Here is a 19,055-nt window from a genome sequence, read left to right as displayed (position 1 = left end):
GGAAGCTTTTCCAGAAATGAGACGTGTATCTAGTATCTCTGTCGGAGATAATAGACACAGGTATGCCATGTAAGGCTACAATCTTATCAACGTATAACTGGGCCAACATATCGGAGCTATAAGTCTCCTTGATGGGTAAGAAATGAGCTGACTTAGTCAGTCTATCGACTATAACCCATATTGTGTCATTTCCTTTCCTTGTCTTGGGTAACTTGGTAATAAAATCCATAGTTACACATTCCCACTTCCATTCGGGAAGTTCAGGCTGTTGTAGCAAGCCAGATGGCTTTTGATGCTCAGCCTTGACTTACGCACAAGTTAAGCATTTGGCTACATAAGCGGCTACAGACTTTTTCAAGCCTATCCACCAATAATTTGCCTTTAGATCCTGATACATCTTATCAGCTCCAGGATGGACGGAGTATTTAGAACTATGGGCTTCCTGGAGAATGACATCTCTAAGTCCTCCGTAAATTGGAACCCATATTCGTCCGTTTAATCTTAAAATTCCGTCTTTGCTAAGAGTTAACTGCTCCTCAGTTACTCCTAACTTTTCTTTAGGATAGTTAGCTTCCAACATAGCTTCTCTCTGTGCAGCTAACAACCTTTCAATTAAATTATTCTTCACTTCAATGCTCTTGGCATTGATTCGGATGGGTTTCACTCTTTCCTTTCTACTTAAGGCATCAGCGACTACATTCGCCTTGCCGGGATGATATCTGATTTCACAATCATAATCATTTAAAGTCTCCATCCAACGGCGTTGCCTCATGCTTAGCTCCTTCTGATTAAACAGATGTTGAAGGCTCTTGTGATCCGAATAGATCACAAACTTGATACCATACAGGTAAGGTAATGCCTCCATAGTTTTAGTGCGAACACAACGGCACCCAGCTCCAAGTCATGGGTGGTGTAATTCTTCTCGTGCACCTTTAACTGTCTCGAAGCATAGGCAATAACCTTGCCTTTCTGCATGAGCACACATCCCATGCCAGTGTGTGACGCGTCGCAGTAAACTACGAACTCCTCGGTACCTTCAGGTAATGTCAGCACAGGGGCGTTGCTCAGCTTTTGCTTCAGAATATCAAAGGACTCTTGCTGCTTAGGGCCCCAAACGAACTTTACTTTCTTCTTGGTTAAAGAAGTTAAGGGCGCAGGAATCCTTGAAAAATTTTCAATGAAACGCCTGTAATATCCTGCTAACCCCAGGAAACTACGAATCTCTATAGGCGTTTTTGGCTCTTGCCAATTCATGACAGCTTCAACCTTAGCAGGATCCACCTGGATACCCAGCTCGCTGACAACATGTCCAAGAAATTGGACTTCTCGAAGCCAAAATTCGCACTTAGAGAATTTGGCATAGAGTTTCTCATGATGCAGGAGTTTGAGAATACAACGAAGGTGTTTCTCATGGTCAGCTCGGTTCTTCGAGTAGATAAGAATGTCGTCGATGAAGACGATGACGAATTTGTCTAAATACGGCTTGCAGACGCGATTCATGAGATCCATGAACGCAGCCGGTGCATTAGTGAGCCCAAAAGGCATCACTAGGAACTCGTAGTGACCGTAACGAGTCCTAAATGTGGTTTTATGTACGTCTTCATCTCTGACTTTCAGTTGATGGTAGCCTAACCTCAAATCAATCTTCGAAAAATAACTTGCCCCTTGTAACTGATCGAACAAATCGTCGATCCTCGGCAAGGGATATCTATTCTTTATCGTGACTTTATTAAGCTCGCGATAATCGATGCACAGACGCATCGATCCGTCCTTCTTCTTTACAAACAGGACAGGTGCTCCCCAGGGAGACGAACTAGGTTTGATGAAACCTTTATCTAACAGTTCATCCAACTGGGTCCTCAACTCCTTCATTTCGGTTGGTGCTAGCCTGTAAGGTGCTCTAGCAATAGGAGGTGCTCCAGGGATGATATCAATCCTGAATTCCACTTGCCTATCTGGTGGCAAACCAGGTAGATCTTCAGGGAAAACTTCTGGATATTCCGAAATGACGGGAATGTCTTCTATCTTCGGTTTAGGCTCTTCAATAATCACCTGTGCCATGTAGATGACACAACCCTTCTTTAGACATTTTGAAGCCTTGAGCATAGTTACTTGCTCAGGCAATCCGTACTGGGTATCTCCCCGAATGGTAAGCGATTCACTAGACGGAGTCTTTATCACCACTTGCTTTCTGTTGCAGACGATTTGGGCCTGGTTGTGAGATAACCAGTCCATACCCAATACCAGGTCAAAACCGGCCAATTTAAAGGGAAGCAGAGATAGAGGAAAAGAGTGGTTCTTAATGGATATCACGCATCCATCTAACACAGTGGAGACGGTTTCTATGGTGTCATCTGCTAGCTCTACCTCATAATTCACATTTAAGGTTTTGACAGGCATATTCAGCAATTTGCAAAATTTATGATCTACGAAAGACTTATCAGCGCCCGAATCAAAAAGTACCCTTGCAAAGATATCATTTACGAGAAAAGTACCTGTGATCACGTTATCATCCAGCACTGCTTCTTTCGCCTCCATTCTGAAGACTCTTGCATTGGTCTTCTTGGCTTCTTCAGGCTTCTTGGCATATTTAGGGTAGTTGCTTTTAATGTGCCCTTTCTCGCTGCAGCCGTAGCAGGTTGCATCCTTTATTTTCTTGCAATCCACGGTCTTGTGGTCCTTGGACTTGCACAACCCGCAAGCATACGACTTCGACTGAGTCTGCGAGTTTGGTTCGAGCCTACACTTTCCAAAGTGATGTCTCTTACAATTCTTGCACTTGGGTTTCTCACCAGACTGTTGCCCATCCTTCCTTGACTCAGACCCCCTCTTGTTGTCAGCATTTCCACGGTGCTTCTTGCCCGACCTCCATGAAGTATCATCTTCACGCTTTCTCTTTTCAGCCTCTTTGTTCCTCAGCGATCTTTGTCGGACCGCATCAAGAGTAAGGGACAAAGATATGTCGGCTACTGATCTAAAGGTCGCTGGCCGAGAGGCCTTTACGCTTGCCTTTATTTCGGGGGCTAAACCACCGATAAAATGAGCTATTCTCTTTGGCTCCGGGGTTACCAGATACGGAACCAACCGGGACATCGTGTTGAAGCTCGTGAGGTAAGCTTGGCAGTCAAGGTTCGTCATAACCAATGACAGGAAGTCAGTCTCTATCTTTTCAACCTCATGTTGAGGGCAGTAATTCTCCTTGATGAGAGAAATGAATTCCTCCCATTTCATGCTGTATAGAACAGCCTTTCTCGAGGCCTGAACCAACGACCTCCACCAAGCCAGGGCCTCGCCCTTGAATGATTGTGACACATACTTTACCACGGTGTCCATCTCATCTAGCCACGTCATGCAATCAACTGCGTCTTTCTCCCCAGTGAAGTCTCGGGGTTTGCATGATACAAAGTACTTGTAGGTGCAGCCTCTGGCGCGAGATGCATCAGTATATACCTTTTCTGGACGGACACTGTTTTCATTGGACGAGTGATTATCATCGTCCTTTTTCAGCTTAGACGGGGGTTTGCTGTGCGATTTTGAGTGGGTTTTGGGCTTTGAATGTGGTTTGGATATGGTTCTGCTCCGAGATTCAGTATACTCCTCGTATTGTCGATCCAGAGCTGCCTTGACAGCATTATCGACAAGAGCTTTCAATTCTGCGCCCGTCAAATGAACCTGGGCGTTATCATATTCGTCTTCTTTCGAGTGGGTATTTTCCCCACTAGGATCAGCCATGGTAACTTGAATCTGTTACAGAAGATAACGAAAAATTTTATTTAGGAGTTTATTATGGAATTGTCTTTTATGGCAATTCACTAACCATGGTAAACAGAGACCATATCTGGTTAATTTGTTACTCACTTTTATTTAGGATTTGAACATACTTATCCTAATTACAATTAATATTGTTATTGGCATAAAAGCCTAGTCACGAGGACGTTTTTATAATATTAGCCGAGATTACAGAGAATCAAGGTACGAAGGTTTGAACCGTAGTCCTTTTACCCTTTCTGACAGGGAGTCATAGACCACCACTGTCTTTTGTCTTATATGACAATAATTATGGCCCGTAGGCACTACATCTCTAATGGATGTTTAATAAATTGGCCCGTAGGCACTACATCGCTAATGGATGTTTTTAATAATCTGGCCCGTAGGCACTACATCGCTAATGGATGTTTAACAAGTTTGGCCCGTAGGCACTACATCACTAATGGATGTTTAATAAATAATCATCTTTATTGATGATTTAACCCATGATTTATAAATCATTAATTTGGGCTTTGAAATCCTTAGAAGGATTCTTATATAAGAATGACGCGTGCGATTTTTAACGAATCACATCTGCCATGAACGTTAACATGGTTACAGAGGTTAACTGGGAATCTGAATCTTTTAATCAGGTCTTACCATCTTGGCCGGATCTTATAAAGACAACTGGCTAGGTTTCACTCTTAAGATTCTTTATTTAGGCAGATTTAAATTTAAAAGGAATGATTTTTGATTTATTTCATATATAAAAATGAAATTTATAACATAACATTCCATAAACTTCAAATACGACTACACGCTGCCCTAAGTGGGACTTTTTAAATAAATAACTACCTACGCAGAGGTTTATAGAAAAACAAGTCCACGCAGGGACCAAATACAAGATAGATGTCCGCGCAGGGATTTAAAAGATAAGTCCACGTAGGGACTAAAATACGATAAATGTCCACGCAGGGACTAATTTGCAAATACAACATTACATAAGGAGACTAATGGTCTCGTTTCTTCCTTCCATTCAGTAGGTTTGCTAAGCCTTTGAGAAATCCACGATTACTCTTGCGTTCTTGTTCGAAGTCTCGTTCCACACGGTTTAAACGGTGGAGTATTTCTTCTTGCTCCGGTGGAGAAAAACGTGGCTGTTGCGACGGTTGCTGAACCGGAGGTCTAGGAGGTATTGGATACCCATGAGCTGAGTAATCTGGTCTCCAAGAGGTTCCATGGAGGGCATTATAATTAGCCGCTACCACATATGGATCGGCATCATAGTTATAGTTGTAGTGCGTGTGAGTCGGCTGCTCGAACGGATTGTACGCCGTGGAAGCGTCGTACGCTGGTATCGGATTATCATATTCGAATGGTGGCGGAGGTGGTGCAACTGGTGCAGAATTCACCTCTGCAGGGTGTCCAGAAGGTTCCCCTAATTGTGGTTCTTCTTCAGGCACTGACGGAAAGTGACTCGCACTCGAGTGGCGAGGGGTGCTGAAATGAAATTCCCCTCCTCGGGTGGACATCCGTGCGCCTGATCTTCTTCGCCTTGGCGGATCTGGGATTACTGGTTGAACCGGTGGCGGTGGTGGTGGCGTAACGGCCACAAACCAATCCTCAGAAGGATCCTGTTGTTGCTGTTGATCATGAGGCGAGAAATGATGTGAAGGTGTAAAGTACCAATTACATTGGTCAAACCTCGCCTGGTAGCTATTGGGACCTTGATAGGGTGTTCCATGGAAGGATAACCCATCAGAAATCTCGATCGGATGGTTGGGAGTACCCCTTGCAGGCTCGACGGGGTCTGTATCCTCGTCCATATCCACTGCATTATCTTCAGAAAAGTGATTCCCTGGTCCTAAAGGGCTATACCCTATTGGCTCCTGGACATAATCCGCCGGGTTAAACTGTCCTATGAAGAAAGGTGAAGGATCGCCATAAGAGCGGTGCGAAGCAGATCGCTGGAGAGGTATAAAGGATGGTTGAGGGTTATTGGGATTATTTTCCGAATCTGGTCCAAACAAATGGCGGTATGAGGGTGTTGAGCTATGCGAGGTAGAATGTCTCGCAGGTTCAAAGAGGTTTCTTCTTCGTCTCTGTGGTTCCTCACTTCTTGTACTGGAAGGAGCTCGCATGTTCGAAGGTCCAGCCTCGTGATCATTGTGAGTAATGATCGTTCCTCTGCCTCTTCCTCGTCTGATTGCAGGTGGCATATTTCCTGCTTTCAAAACTTTAAATAACAATAAACAATAAAAAGACAAACTGGAATAACAATTCGAATTTGTCCTATGTTCTTGTCTAGACTCAAGTATGTGCAATTGTGTAACTGAGATTAAACACAAAGGCTAGTGTTTAATTCACTCAGTGTTGGCTCTGATACCAACCTGTCACAACCCGATTTCCACGTGTCTCACCGGTGGGCCCGGTGGGGGATTACCATGACGTAGTTGGCAACAATATAGTCAAACCACACAATTATATGAATGCACAGCGGAAGCATAAAGATAAATATATATTTCAACGTTAAGTGTAATATCAAAGTATCACCATTGTTGAAATAAAATCCACAGGGGATCAATAATAATAACAAAAGTATTGTTCAACAGACTTCAGACATCTTAAGCTTGCGAGACTTCTAATGATGCTAAGGAGAAATCCCAGCCAATTACGCATAGTACCTGCATTTAGTCTTTTTGGGAAAATACGTCAGTTTACACTGGTAAATACATTCAAGTGACACTTTTGTAAAATGTTTAATAAAATTGGTTTAAATGCTCAAGGCACAAACTCTTTATAACTTGGGATAATTTATAATCAAATCTTGTAAAGAATTAAATGTTACTATGCGTTCGGTCGCCCGGGTCGTGCCGGGTTAAAGTTTAATAGACACGCCACATAGCATAAAACCGTGGCGGGTAACCAACGGCTACACTTTTATAGTCATGGACATAATGCCGGGTGTACGCCTACACCCGGATGTCGAGGTCGTGGCCATTCGTAAATGCTGCCAAGGATATCCGGGACATGGTCATTAAGCCCCCAAAGGCGTAAAGCCAACAAAACAAGTTTTTAAACGGGTCACATTGATAATACCCAACTACTAATGAGTTGGGGTCAATTGCCCGACCAAGCGGTATTTTAAATACCGTAACCCAAGCCCGTATAACGGAAAATAAGTTAAAAGTATTTACCTTTGCAAGTATAATTACTTAATTGAAATAAATTGCAGATAGCTTTTACTGGTCCCCTATTCTGGAACGAAGGTTTAAATTAACCTATTAGAATCCTAACGGGTCTTTAATTTAGCCGAAGCTTAGACCGGTCAGTTTCAATGGATAGTTACGGTTTAATCGCGGGAAAGGCGAAAACCGTGAATGGAGTGTGATTTTGACCCAACAAGTTTGAAGACTTGTTTTATATGGGTATAATAATCATACTCTGGATTTTGGGGTCAAAACAATATGGTTTGACCCGTTTCGGCTAATTTATGTAAACTAGTTACATAAGCCGAACCGTGCGCGCAAAAGGCGCAACGGGTAACCGTAAGAGTCCTACACTGTTTTCCTAAGTCAACATGTACTAAAGAGGTTGTGGTATCAGTAGGATACCTTCCATAATGCCCGTTACGAGTTTAAGTTAATATTATGCCCCGTAGGGGTATTTCGGTCTTTTTAAAGATTATAAAAGAGGTTTCTGAGTTCTACAGGAAATCTGAGTTTCCCGAACAGTTTGTAAAGTCTAAAATACTTTATTTATTATTTAAAATCAGTAGCAACTGGAATCGGGTCAAAAGACCTTGTAGAACTCAAGTTATGGCCGAAAAGGGCATATTCGGTATTTACCGAACCGTTGCCATAACCGCAGGTTATGAGCAGGTTAAAAATAATTAAAAATCTTTAAAAATCCCAAGATATTATTTTACATCAGTGTGTAAAAGGTTTGGTGTCGAAATCCGGGTTTAGATAGGCGTTACGCTAATTGCGCTATTTAATTACTAAAGTTTCGCAATTTGCGCTATTTAGCATAACTCCTATTCTGGACCTCGGATTGACATGAAATTTTAGGGACATGCTTAGAAATCAGTAACTAAGGTTATGATTCTTTCACATGTCCGAAATTCTCGTTTTAATTTAAAAAGGGCGTTACGGTCAACTTTTAAGCATTTAACGGAAATGTGTAAAAGACACGGACAAACAACGAACCGGTCACAGAGGGTTATACCATCATGTAACCTGGTCCTAAGAGAGTCCTAAGGCATATCTAAATCATACTTTAACGGGTCAGAACTGAAGTCAAAGCAAAAGTCAAACTTTTGCGACTTTAGGCTCCGAACCGGGTCAAAACAGAAAATGGTCGGATCAAACAAGCTTAGACTATTATCATGTTTTATGAGTGTTTAAACAGGTTATATATCATCTACATTACAGATTATGCAAGAAATCGCAAAATGACATTTCTGTTGACTTTTTCTAAGCACGTTTGACTCGATATTTGAACTAGTTAGAGTGGGAATCAGAGGGTGCCCTTTTTGGGGTTTAATGCCCACATTATTACCATCATATAACTATCTTTGATTCGACAAATCACTGGACCATTCGTGATTTATCGCAAAGTCAATCGTTAATTACGACGGATTGACTTTTAGGCTAAACTAAGCAAAAACTAAGCCATAAAAGGGTAGACACACTTACAGAAGCTTGGTGCACGACTTAGAATGTTAGAAGAGTGCTTGAGAGCTCCAGAGATGGTTTAGAATGCAGGTTTGAGGTGTGATTTACTTGTGCACAATGTATGGCCTTTTATAGTAACATTTCATGCATAAGATCATTACACATCAACCTACAAGGCATCATGGATGTTCAGCAGGTGGCCCTGGGTGCTAGGGGTCATGTAGAGGGCGCCCATGATTCATTAATTGCTCACAAGATCGTTCACAAGCTAAATCATTGAATCTGTCCAAAGTTTCTGCATCTGGGACTCGTACGCGGCCCGCATTAGGATTCAGCAACTCACACGCGGGCCGCATGGATCCTAATGTCAGAAAACGTATCTTCCTCTGGCGCGCGGCCCGCATTAGCTCTACTTATACTTAACGCGGCCCGCCTGAGGGTTAATTATCAAGATTTTCAAATCTTTTGTAATGATTAGCCTGACCTTTCGGTTTCGAAGGGGTAACTTTGCGATTTGGCCCTCGATTATTTACAACTAAGGGCCTTTTGCCTTTTACCCCCACTGTTAAGTCCCCGGTTAGTTTAATTACTATCCGAAAAGCCATAACTTTTCATGTTGACGCTTTTAACCCCTCGTGTACGAATTTGATCATAACTTTCTCGTTTTAAAACGGAACTTCGCGAGATTTATATAGTATATTCTAGTGAGCGTATGTTACTGTTACAAAGCCTCGGGTTCGTCAAAGGGTCACTTAGAGGTATAAATTAAACATGTTGACACAATTAACCCTTGTAGCTTGCAATCTCTCACTTTCTTCCGCGTCTCGCTCCGTACGATCCATGATTTATTCGTTTGGAGGTACTAGCATCATTTAGGGTTACTATACAGTATATTTACCCTTCGTTGACATTTATAACCCTCGAATTTACATACTTTCAAGGTTTGTCAACTTTAGTCCTTTATTTAATATTTAATGCCACGTGTAAACTCATGAGACGTGTTAACACATTATTGGACACAAAATTTCGAGGTGTTACAGTGAGCGTACAGTAGATGTCGAGGAGTTTCGAAAGATCGGCATAGTGCAAAAGTTCGAAAAGCTTGGTTGGGAGCGGGTGATTGACTGGTGTGATGATATCACCACTCGGGTATATTTGGGGGCTGTTTGTGAATGGCTATCTACTCTCCGTTTCGAACATTCTGATAGGCCGGCTCATAGGTGGCAGTTGATCGGCAACATTGGAAAGAACCAAATGATCATGTCCTTTGAGCATATTAATGCTATTGCGAGATTTGAATCGCTTGGAGTTTAAGCTTATGACTATTATGGGTATGATCAGTTTTTGGACAATAAAAGAAATGATGCTGATCCGGTGAGACTGTTAGAGGACACACTGCCAGGTTCCGGGGGTGCGGGAGATTCAAGAACCGATTTGTCTTTGGAGGGCAAAATACTCCAAGGCATTTCGTTAGAGAATGTTATGGTACGATTTGGGGACCGTGGTAAAGTGAAGGCACCCGACTGCCGGGTTGTGCACGCGTTGTTATATGGGACACCCAAGCTATCATGGCGTCAAATTGTAATGATCAACACATGGGATACAAGGGAGTCTTTTAAGCGGAAGATGATTCCCTATGCGAGGTTGATTAGCGCCATGATTCTGCAACAGAATGCGTTGCCTCCGGAGTCACTGTGGGTGTCTAAGCCCATTGATCAGTTCAGCTTCGCCACCATGAGGCGACATTGGAAGATAACTGTGAAAGCATTTGGTCATTTGCACACGGTTGAAGATGAGCAGGGAGATAGTTACCGATTCAATGATGAAGAGGGGGATGAAGAAGAAGGCGATGAGGAGATGCCTGATGTTGAGGAGGAGACGGATCCTTCTGGTCCGCGGGGACAAAGGCGTTGGTACAGAAAGAAGCATAGGGAAATCTCTGCTGATGTAGCAGATTTTGTGAACCAACGGCAGATACCGTCATATCGGTTGTGGACCCGTGGACAACAAGCGGTTTACGACAATGTATCGGCAGGTATTGGTGAGGGGAGAGAGTACCATGCTAGTAGGAGAGAATGGGAAGAGGCGCAAGGGGCGTACTCGCAGGAACAATGGGGTTTTCAAGTATCTTTCCGCGAGAGGGTGGAAAAGCAGTTGGAGGAACAACAGCTGCAACATGCGTTACAACAGTCACAAATGGAATGCCTGTTACAGTTGCAAGAGGAAGAAAAGGCCCACAGACGGGCATGGGAAGAAGAGGAGGCTAGGCGCCAAAACGCACAAAGAGAGTTGGACCAACGCCGATGGGGAGCGTTGGCTTTCTCTAACCAAATGGCGATTAATAACGCCAAGGTGCTCCATGACCAAGAGCGCAATCAAAGAGATTATCAAGCCGGTCTCCCATATGTTGAACACTCGGGGTGGACCGATTACCCCAACCTTCCTCGTCCGCAAGGCCCATCCGATCCAACCCCTCATTGGCCCGAGGCAGTCGGCTCTAGTTTCATTCCAATGCCGTACCAACCGCCACCGCAAGGAGAGTCGAGCCCGCTAGATAACTATAGGGATATGTCCCTCACTGGTTATCCGTACCAGCCAAACCCGCCAGTGAACACTAATGAGAGATATCAGCGGTAGAGGCGAGGTATGTTTTTGTTGTTGTTGTATATTATTTCGTTTTCATTATTGTTATTTTGTTTTATTTAATTTTTTTGCCTAGTTAAATGAACTTTGTGGGTGTGTTCCCTATATAACCCTCACGAGATCTCTCGTCCTCCCAAGCTATTGGGAGGTTTAAAAGGGCTTGTTGCATAAGCTAAATGCAACCATGATTCCTACGAAAGTGAGTTAGGTTGTTGTTGTTGTAAATTATTTTCCACAGAAATCAAAGTAAAATAATGTATGACTTGGTAATAATTTCATAAAAGTGGTAGAACTAGGTAACTAACAAATTTTAATGGTTGTGAGAAGCATGCTTCTACACAAGGGTTAAGATTTGTAGGCACATTGGGTTCATGGGACAACCACTTTCATGAAGAGAAGAGGAGCACACGAGGAATGAGCTCAGAAATCAGGTGCATATGTTTCTTTTTACTTCTGATTTTTAGTTAGCAAATAAGTGGAATGTAAATTGTATTTTATTTTTCCGGGGTGAAATCTTGGGGGAGTTAGCCGTGTCACATCCCTTGTGCGTTTAATACTCTAGTTCTGACACATTGAGGACAATATGTACTTCAAGTGTGGGGATGGGGGAGTAGTAAAAATTTTCGTTTTTGACCCGTTCATTTAAACACTACACATTGAGGATAATGTTTACCGCAAGTGTGGGGATGGGGGAAAATTTCAAAAAATTTTCAAAATATCTTGTTTCAAAAGCGATCTTAAAAGCACAAGTAACTAAGTCAACGAGGGATGTCACAACCCATTTGGTCTTTTGTCATGGTCAAGTTCAAGTTAATAGCATGATGGGTATTTAGCGGGTGGTTATTTGGGAATAATCCGCTTATGGAACTAGTATCTTATGCATGTCACATACCATACCCTTTTAGATATGTGAGGTTTTGAGCCACTTTTATATCATAGATTACATACCTATGTTTCTTTGTTTGAGTGGACCATTAGTCATATATTGTAGAACTTGCAACTTTTGATACGTTTGAGACTATAGACCGAATACAAGCACGAGAATGATTAAGGCATTAGGTAAACCTTTTCTCTTAAAACCATTATCTATCCATACCCAAACAAATCCCCTAGTCGCCCATTTTGAGCCTAAACCTTTCGTTTGACTACCCTATAGCCCATAACCTTTATACCTTTTCTTTTAAACCCGTGTGATGAAAATTCGATTATAGGAATTATATTTGTATAGTTGCTTTTAATTGTATAAAAAAAGTTATGAAAAAAGAGTTGAAAAAGCATTGAGAAAAACACAAAAAGAAGTATTAGTAGTTGTCGAATAAAAGGGTGAAAGATTATTGCCCATAGTTGATGTTTATATTTAGTTTTGTTAAGTTAGTGGTTTGTAATAAACATTGAATTTTCATCACCTTAGCCATTTTAAAAATATCCTAATTCCTACCCTTAGCCTAGCCCCGTTACAACCCTAACAAGACCTTATGACTTGTGCTTAGTGTTCGTGATCAATGGTGGAGAATGATTGAGTTGCAAGCTTATGCGGGTATGTGTTCTAATCGGTTTTGAGTGAATATCCTTTGAAGTGCTAATACATTATAAATATTAGCCAAATTATAAGCCGAGTGAAGAGAACATTGTGAGGGATATGCATGAATTGTTGGTTTCACGGGCGGGTTAATCTTGGGTAACCATTTGTGTATTTGAAATCACATTACCGTTAGATACATTGAAAATTGTAAAGAGTTTGAACTTTAGCATGACATTGGACCTTAACCTTCGTCTCGGGAATGGGGAGTGTATTCGTTGTTCGACCCACGTGAAAGTGAAAAAAACCACAGATTTGCTTGAGGACAAGCAAAAGACAAGTGTGGGGATGTGATACGTGGTCGAAAACCGGTGTTCGTTTATGTCTAAGTTTACGTTTTTACTTAACTTTTTATCCCGAATAGCCTACTTGTAAAAGGATTTGTGTTTTGCAGGTCTTGTGAAGTTTAAGGAGCTAATTGGAAGCTAAACGGGTCACCGGAGCGAAAACTGAACTACCGGAACACGAAACGGGTCAACCGGACTCAAGAAACGCGAAAAACAGAAAGATGGGGTTTTAAGCACCGTCGCCGACGCCCATAAGGGCCGTCGCCGACGGTTGTTGCAAGTCACCGTGGCCCAAAAATGTCCGTAGACAGCTAGTTTGGCCGTCGGCCAAAAACAGAAAACCACACACCGTCGCCGACGGTGGTTAGGTCCGTCGGCGACGGTCCTCAGATGTTGCTGCGCGTGTATTGGGTCAAATGAACGAATGAAAGGTGGGGGTTAGTCATGAATGCGGGGAGTTACATAATTTGAGGGTTTTGAACTTCATCTTGGAGCCATTACCATCCATCTTTCACCTACCATTCCATCTACCTTGGCATCTACAACCCGAATCAACATCCGAATCATCATCCGAATTACAATCAAGAATCCTAATTCACCATCATATCACTCATTCAAATCCATCATCACCAACCATCCACAACCCTAATCATTCATCCAATTATCCATCTTCAAGCTCCAAGATGACCCAATTCAAGTCTCGTGCATCCGTTGATCGTGTCATTTCCACCATGAGCGGCTAATTTTTCACCCCGGTGTAGGTTATTTGTAAGTCTAGGGTTAACATTGTTCTTGGATTGATTTTGTGACAAATTGCTTCTTGATTTGAAACTTATGACAATTGTCTTGCATTTGTATTGAATTCATAAACTGTCGAGTGAAGATTAAATTTGACTTTATGAAATGTTTATGTGCAATTATGTCTTGTCTAGGTTAGAGTTTACATGTTCTTGGTAACGAAGTGCATTGTGGTCCGTTCTTTATAACGTTGATAGCTCTTGGCACCTAAGCCGTGTAACACTAAACTCGTTAGTCGTTTTTGCAATTGAATCAATCCTAAAACGTGTAGGAATCCTAGGAATGCAATTACCGAACCAGGTGTGAACCTTGTTTTCTCTATCTTGTCTGAATCGTTATTTACATTTTGCAATTGTTAGTTGTTAGTAATCAATCAAACCAATCATTTTAGTAATTTTAATAATTCACATTTTTCAATCAAACAAAAATACAAAAATATATCATAGCAAGCTTCATAAGTGTGACACCTTTTCATAATTCAATCGAATCCATTCGCAAACCACATACTCTTCGTGGTTCGACCCCTCACTACCACTAGCTATTTGTTAAGGGTAATTTGGGACTATAAATATTATCTTTGACCGGAGCGCGACACTCCGATCAGGTGGTCATATGAAGCCCCCTTTTCTGTGACGGACTAACGATGATGTATATTTTGCAGAATCAACGCATCCTTGTAGAACTCAAGGCTATGAGATCATCACACCCTTATGGGAGCTAGAGTCTCAGCGCCCACACAGACTTGTGTTTCTTCAGATTATCACATTGTCGTTCAAATTCCATGGGACGAATTGAATTTTAATTCATGTCATTTAAATCGATAAAAGGATAGTTGCATTGTTACTGGGTTTGCCATTGTTGATGAGATTAAATAAATTGCAGAAGATAAGTAATCTTAAATCATGATTATAGAAAATGTCAATGTTTTTGGCTGATCTTAGATTGGAAAAAGCCTTCAGCGGTTTGATGTTTGGGCGTGAGAATGATTTCCAATTCTGACTTTAATGTGAACTTGATTTTGTATTTCAATTTTTTTTGTGTTAGATCTTTTGTTGTTGTTCATCAACACGAGAGGTTTATTTGAAGTACATAAATGAAAATAAATGGCGACGAATGAGATTTGTACCCTACCCTTTACCTATATATATATATATATATATATATATATATATATATATATATATATATATATATAGGGTGGGAGTTGGCTACAAAGTCCATTTTCCTATAAAGTGTACAAAGTCATAAAAAACCATAATGTGAACCATAAAACACACTTAAAACCCACAAATAACATAGTGGAGGTTACTAAAACACCATATTTGTGGGTTTTGTGTTGTGTTTTGAATGATAAGGCTTTGATTCTCGAATGACTAACATTAGTGTGTTTTATGTTGATTATCATTTTGTGTTTTATATTCATAGTTGTATGATGGTGTGTTTGAAGTTTTCAAGAAATGTTAGGGTTTGGATATTGTGTTTTAGTGATATTTACTATGTTATTTGTGGGTTTTGAGTATGTTTTATGTTTGAAAATGTGGTGTTTTGAGACTTTGTACACTTTGTAGGAAAAATGGACTTTGTAGCGGAACCCCACCCTATATATATATATATATATATATATATATATATATATATATATATATATATATATATATATATAGGGTAGGATTCTAGAGTGAACACTAGGTTGAGAGTGAACTGTGTGAACTAATCTGGGCCATTGGATTACATCATCTAGAGATTTCTAAACAATGGCAAGATTGTAATTATAATGTTGTAACTCCCCTTTAAAATAAATGACAGAAGGGTATTTATGTCTTTTGTAAATTGCATTTATTAAACAATATAATCAAAATCCCTAAAATCTCGCTAGTTTCCGTATATACAAGATACATAGTTGTTAGTGTATACACATATGTACAGTCTCGCTAGTATCGGTTTATACAATATACACAGCTGTTATTTTATACACATGTGTACAGTTTCGCTAACTATCAGTTTATATAAGATACACAGCTGTTAGTTTATACACATGTGTACAGTCTTTTATACATCTGTGTATTATATTCAGAAATGGTTACATATGTGTATATTAACAACATATAGTATATTAGGCATCCACACGAGTAGATTCATATAAAAATTATGAAATTAATGAAAACGAAACATATCACATGTATGCAAAAATAAATAACTTCATCACATATTCAAAAAATAATAATAATAATAATGCCCAAAAATAATTACAATTTCAATCTCAGAGAAATTTTTTAATGTTTATTGAAAATTATAAAAAGTTAAAAACAATGTATTATGATATCTATATATACGGATAATAAAAGAAAAACAATATTCAAGTTAAAATTAAAACAAAATCTATGGATAAAGAAATAATGGAGAAATAATTAAAAATGAGAGAGAGAGAGAGTTAAGAGATGAGAAAATTAAGGGATTTTAATTAAACATACTTGGGTAATGTCAATCTTACCCTTTTAATCTAAAAAATGATCAAGGGTCAAGATTAGTTCACTTAGTTCACTCTCAAGAAATATATATATATATATATATATATATATATATATATATATATATATATATAGGGGCTGGTTAACGTACAAATGCGCTTATCGTACATTACGTACGCTACAATCTCAGCCGTCCGATCATCTTCCCGCATTGAAATTCGCATGTTGTTTTTTTGTAACAAATTCGCATGTTGGTTTTTTAACATGCGATTTCATTAAAAATTACACATGCGAAATTGTTACAAAAAACAACCTGCTATTTCATCAAAATTATCACATGCGAAATTGAATACCACATGCGAAATTGTTACAAATATTTCATCAAAATTATCACATGCGAAATTGAATTACCACATGCGAAATTGTTACAAAAAAAACAACCTTCTATTTCATCAAAATTATCACATGCGAAATTGAATTAACACATGCGAAATTGTTACAAAAAAACACCTGCTATTTCATCAAATTTATCACATGCGAAATTATTACAAAAAAAAAACCACATGCGATTTTCATTGCGGGAAGATGATCGGACGGCTGAGATTGTAGCGTACGTAATGCACGATAAGGGAATTTGTACAGTACCCTTTACCTATATATATATATATATATATATATATAGTATGGCTCGAACATTGCGGTGTAAAGTTGTAACATATATAAAAAACATGGTAGGGAATAGTATTTTCTTGCCATTTGTTGAAATAGGCAGTCGGCCCTCCCTCATTGTAACAATATTTTAGACAATCGTGTAAAGTTGTAAAAGTAATTTAGAAATTAACATGGTTATACATAGATAAAAAATAGTATAATAATGTGTGACGTTATGGTCTAAAGTCGTAAAAGCAATTCAAATAAGATGATACGTCAAGTTATTAAGTAGAAAAAGTTAGCAGATCAAAGCTGTCAATTACCAAAAGTTACAAGTGAATGTGTAACTTACTTAGTTTGAAGGTGTGAAGTGAAAAAATTAAAAGTATAAGAGGTTAGAAAGTAAAAGTATTAGAGTTAAAATTATAATATATGAAAATTGAAAAAATATAAATGTTCAAGGGCTAAATGTGTATTTTTTGTAAAGGTTGATGACTTAAAACACAAAAGGACTAAATGTGTATTTTTTGTAAATGTTGAGGACTTAAAACACAAAGTCTCCACCGACTTTGTGTTTTAAGATGTTATAGAATAGAATAGAATGTTCTAAGATGTACCAATGGGATGCCCAATCTCTTTGGTTTGAGTCGATGTTGCAAATCAAGTTGAAGAAGCTATATATGACAGTATGATATTGAATTTACAACAACACGTCTGATTCAATGTTGTAGTCACTTTTTATGCACATATTCAAATAACTTATCTCATAGACCCAAACACAACATTTCATCATGTTTTACATCAATGATTACATCAATAACATTCAAAAAAGACAATAACACATCAAAGAGACAAATTTCACAAAACTAGAATCACTATAATTAAATAAATAATTTAGACCAATAAAAACTAAACCATAATCTTTGTCGTGTCACCTCTGGGGTTGGTGGTCCACTGACAAGGCAAAGCCTTTGGGTTCAAGTCTCACAGGGAGCAAGAAATTCATTGTTCGAAAAAAAAAATCATTATCATGTCAGTTTCACGACAGCAACAGTGACCATACCTGATTTTGACACTTGTATCCTATCATCTGTTGACTCTGAATCCTCTGAGTCTGAGCTATCAATGTGCACAAACTCAACTCCAAGATCAGGACACAGCTTCTCCTTGAAAGCCCAGGTAGGACCTTTCCTACGATCACGATCATAGATGACAAGCTTCAGCCAATCATTTCCAGGACACTGCTGCTCTTCAATAATCTGTCTAGCTGACTCAGCTGCTGAGCTTCTAGGCCACCTCAGCTCAATCAATCCCATGGTTGGGATCTCACCTAAGCACATCGGGATCTCCTTAAGCCGCCTACAACTGTCCATAACTAACCTTTCCAGGGCGGGAAAGTGATCACTCGACATATTCCATTCTGCAAGCTCCGGAGACTGAATTTTCAAAACCTTGAGTTTTTTAAACTCTCCATCATTTGGATCCCATCTTGGTCCTTGAAAAATACCACGCAGTATTTTCAAAATTTCAAGATTTGGTAATCTCCCAAGTTCTGATAAATCCTTCCATGGCAGACAACAGTTCGAAAAAGTCACTTTTTTTAGGGTATGAGGTAACCGATTCAAACAAGTGAACCTTGCCTGCTCTGGGAGACTAAGATCATTGTCAATATATATTTTTAATTTTTCAAGATGAACCAAAGTGTCTAAAGGAGGGAGGAGAACCAAACCGTCAGACAGTTGTAACACAACACAAGCTAACATTTTAAGGTTTGGGGTCATTTCCAACACAGGCTGTCTCCCAAAAGGAAGACGGAGATTTGAAATGGTTTGAACTTTCGATGATGCCAAAGGGTACTGTAATCTCAAAGATGGCCAGATGTATATATGCCTCAAATTGGTCATACTATTATCTTTAGAAACATGAAAATCAATCCCCATCGGACACATGAACCCGTAAACTACAAGGGTTTGTAGATTCCATAGGGTTGATACTGATTCAGGGATAACAGGTTCAGAAATGCGTAACGATAAGTATCTCAACTGAACTAACTGCCCTATTTCGGTTGGCAAGAATGGCGCTAGAACTGACTTAAGTTCCAACACCCGAATATGTTTAAAGGCTGAGTAAATAAACGAAACATTTTCTTCTGTGAAGCCACAGGTGAAACCCCATGGAAAGTACAAGAAAGAACGCATACTAGCGG

The 19,055-nt window shown here is 39.7% G+C and overlaps 1 protein-coding gene across 1 annotated transcript; it reads right to left on the bottom strand.

Annotated features, from left to right (window-relative positions):
- Positions 1 to 17,877: 17,877 nt before the first annotated feature.
- Positions 17,878 to 19,047, bottom strand: LOC110923754 (putative late blight resistance protein homolog R1B-16). Its single transcript, XM_022167816.1, has one exon. It carries the CDS (start codon positions 19,045 to 19,047, stop codon positions 17,878 to 17,880), a length of 1,170 nt encoding a protein of 389 aa, XP_022023508.1.
- Between the last annotated feature and the right edge of the window lie 8 nt (positions 19,048 to 19,055).

This window comes from Helianthus annuus, chromosome 17 (assembly GCF_002127325.2).
Source record: "Helianthus annuus cultivar XRQ/B chromosome 17, HanXRQr2.0-SUNRISE, whole genome shotgun sequence".
NCBI lineage: Eukaryota > Viridiplantae > Streptophyta > Magnoliopsida > Asterales > Asteraceae > Helianthus > Helianthus annuus.
Note: the sequence above shows the minus strand (reverse complement) of the source record. Positions and strands in the feature narration are given on the sequence as shown.

Excerpts from the sequence above, each read along its gene's own strand:
- LOC110923754 (XM_022167816.1), bottom strand. The coding sequence starts at position 19,047 with ATGCGTTCTTTCTTGTACTTTCCATGGGGTTTCACCTGTGGCTTCACA.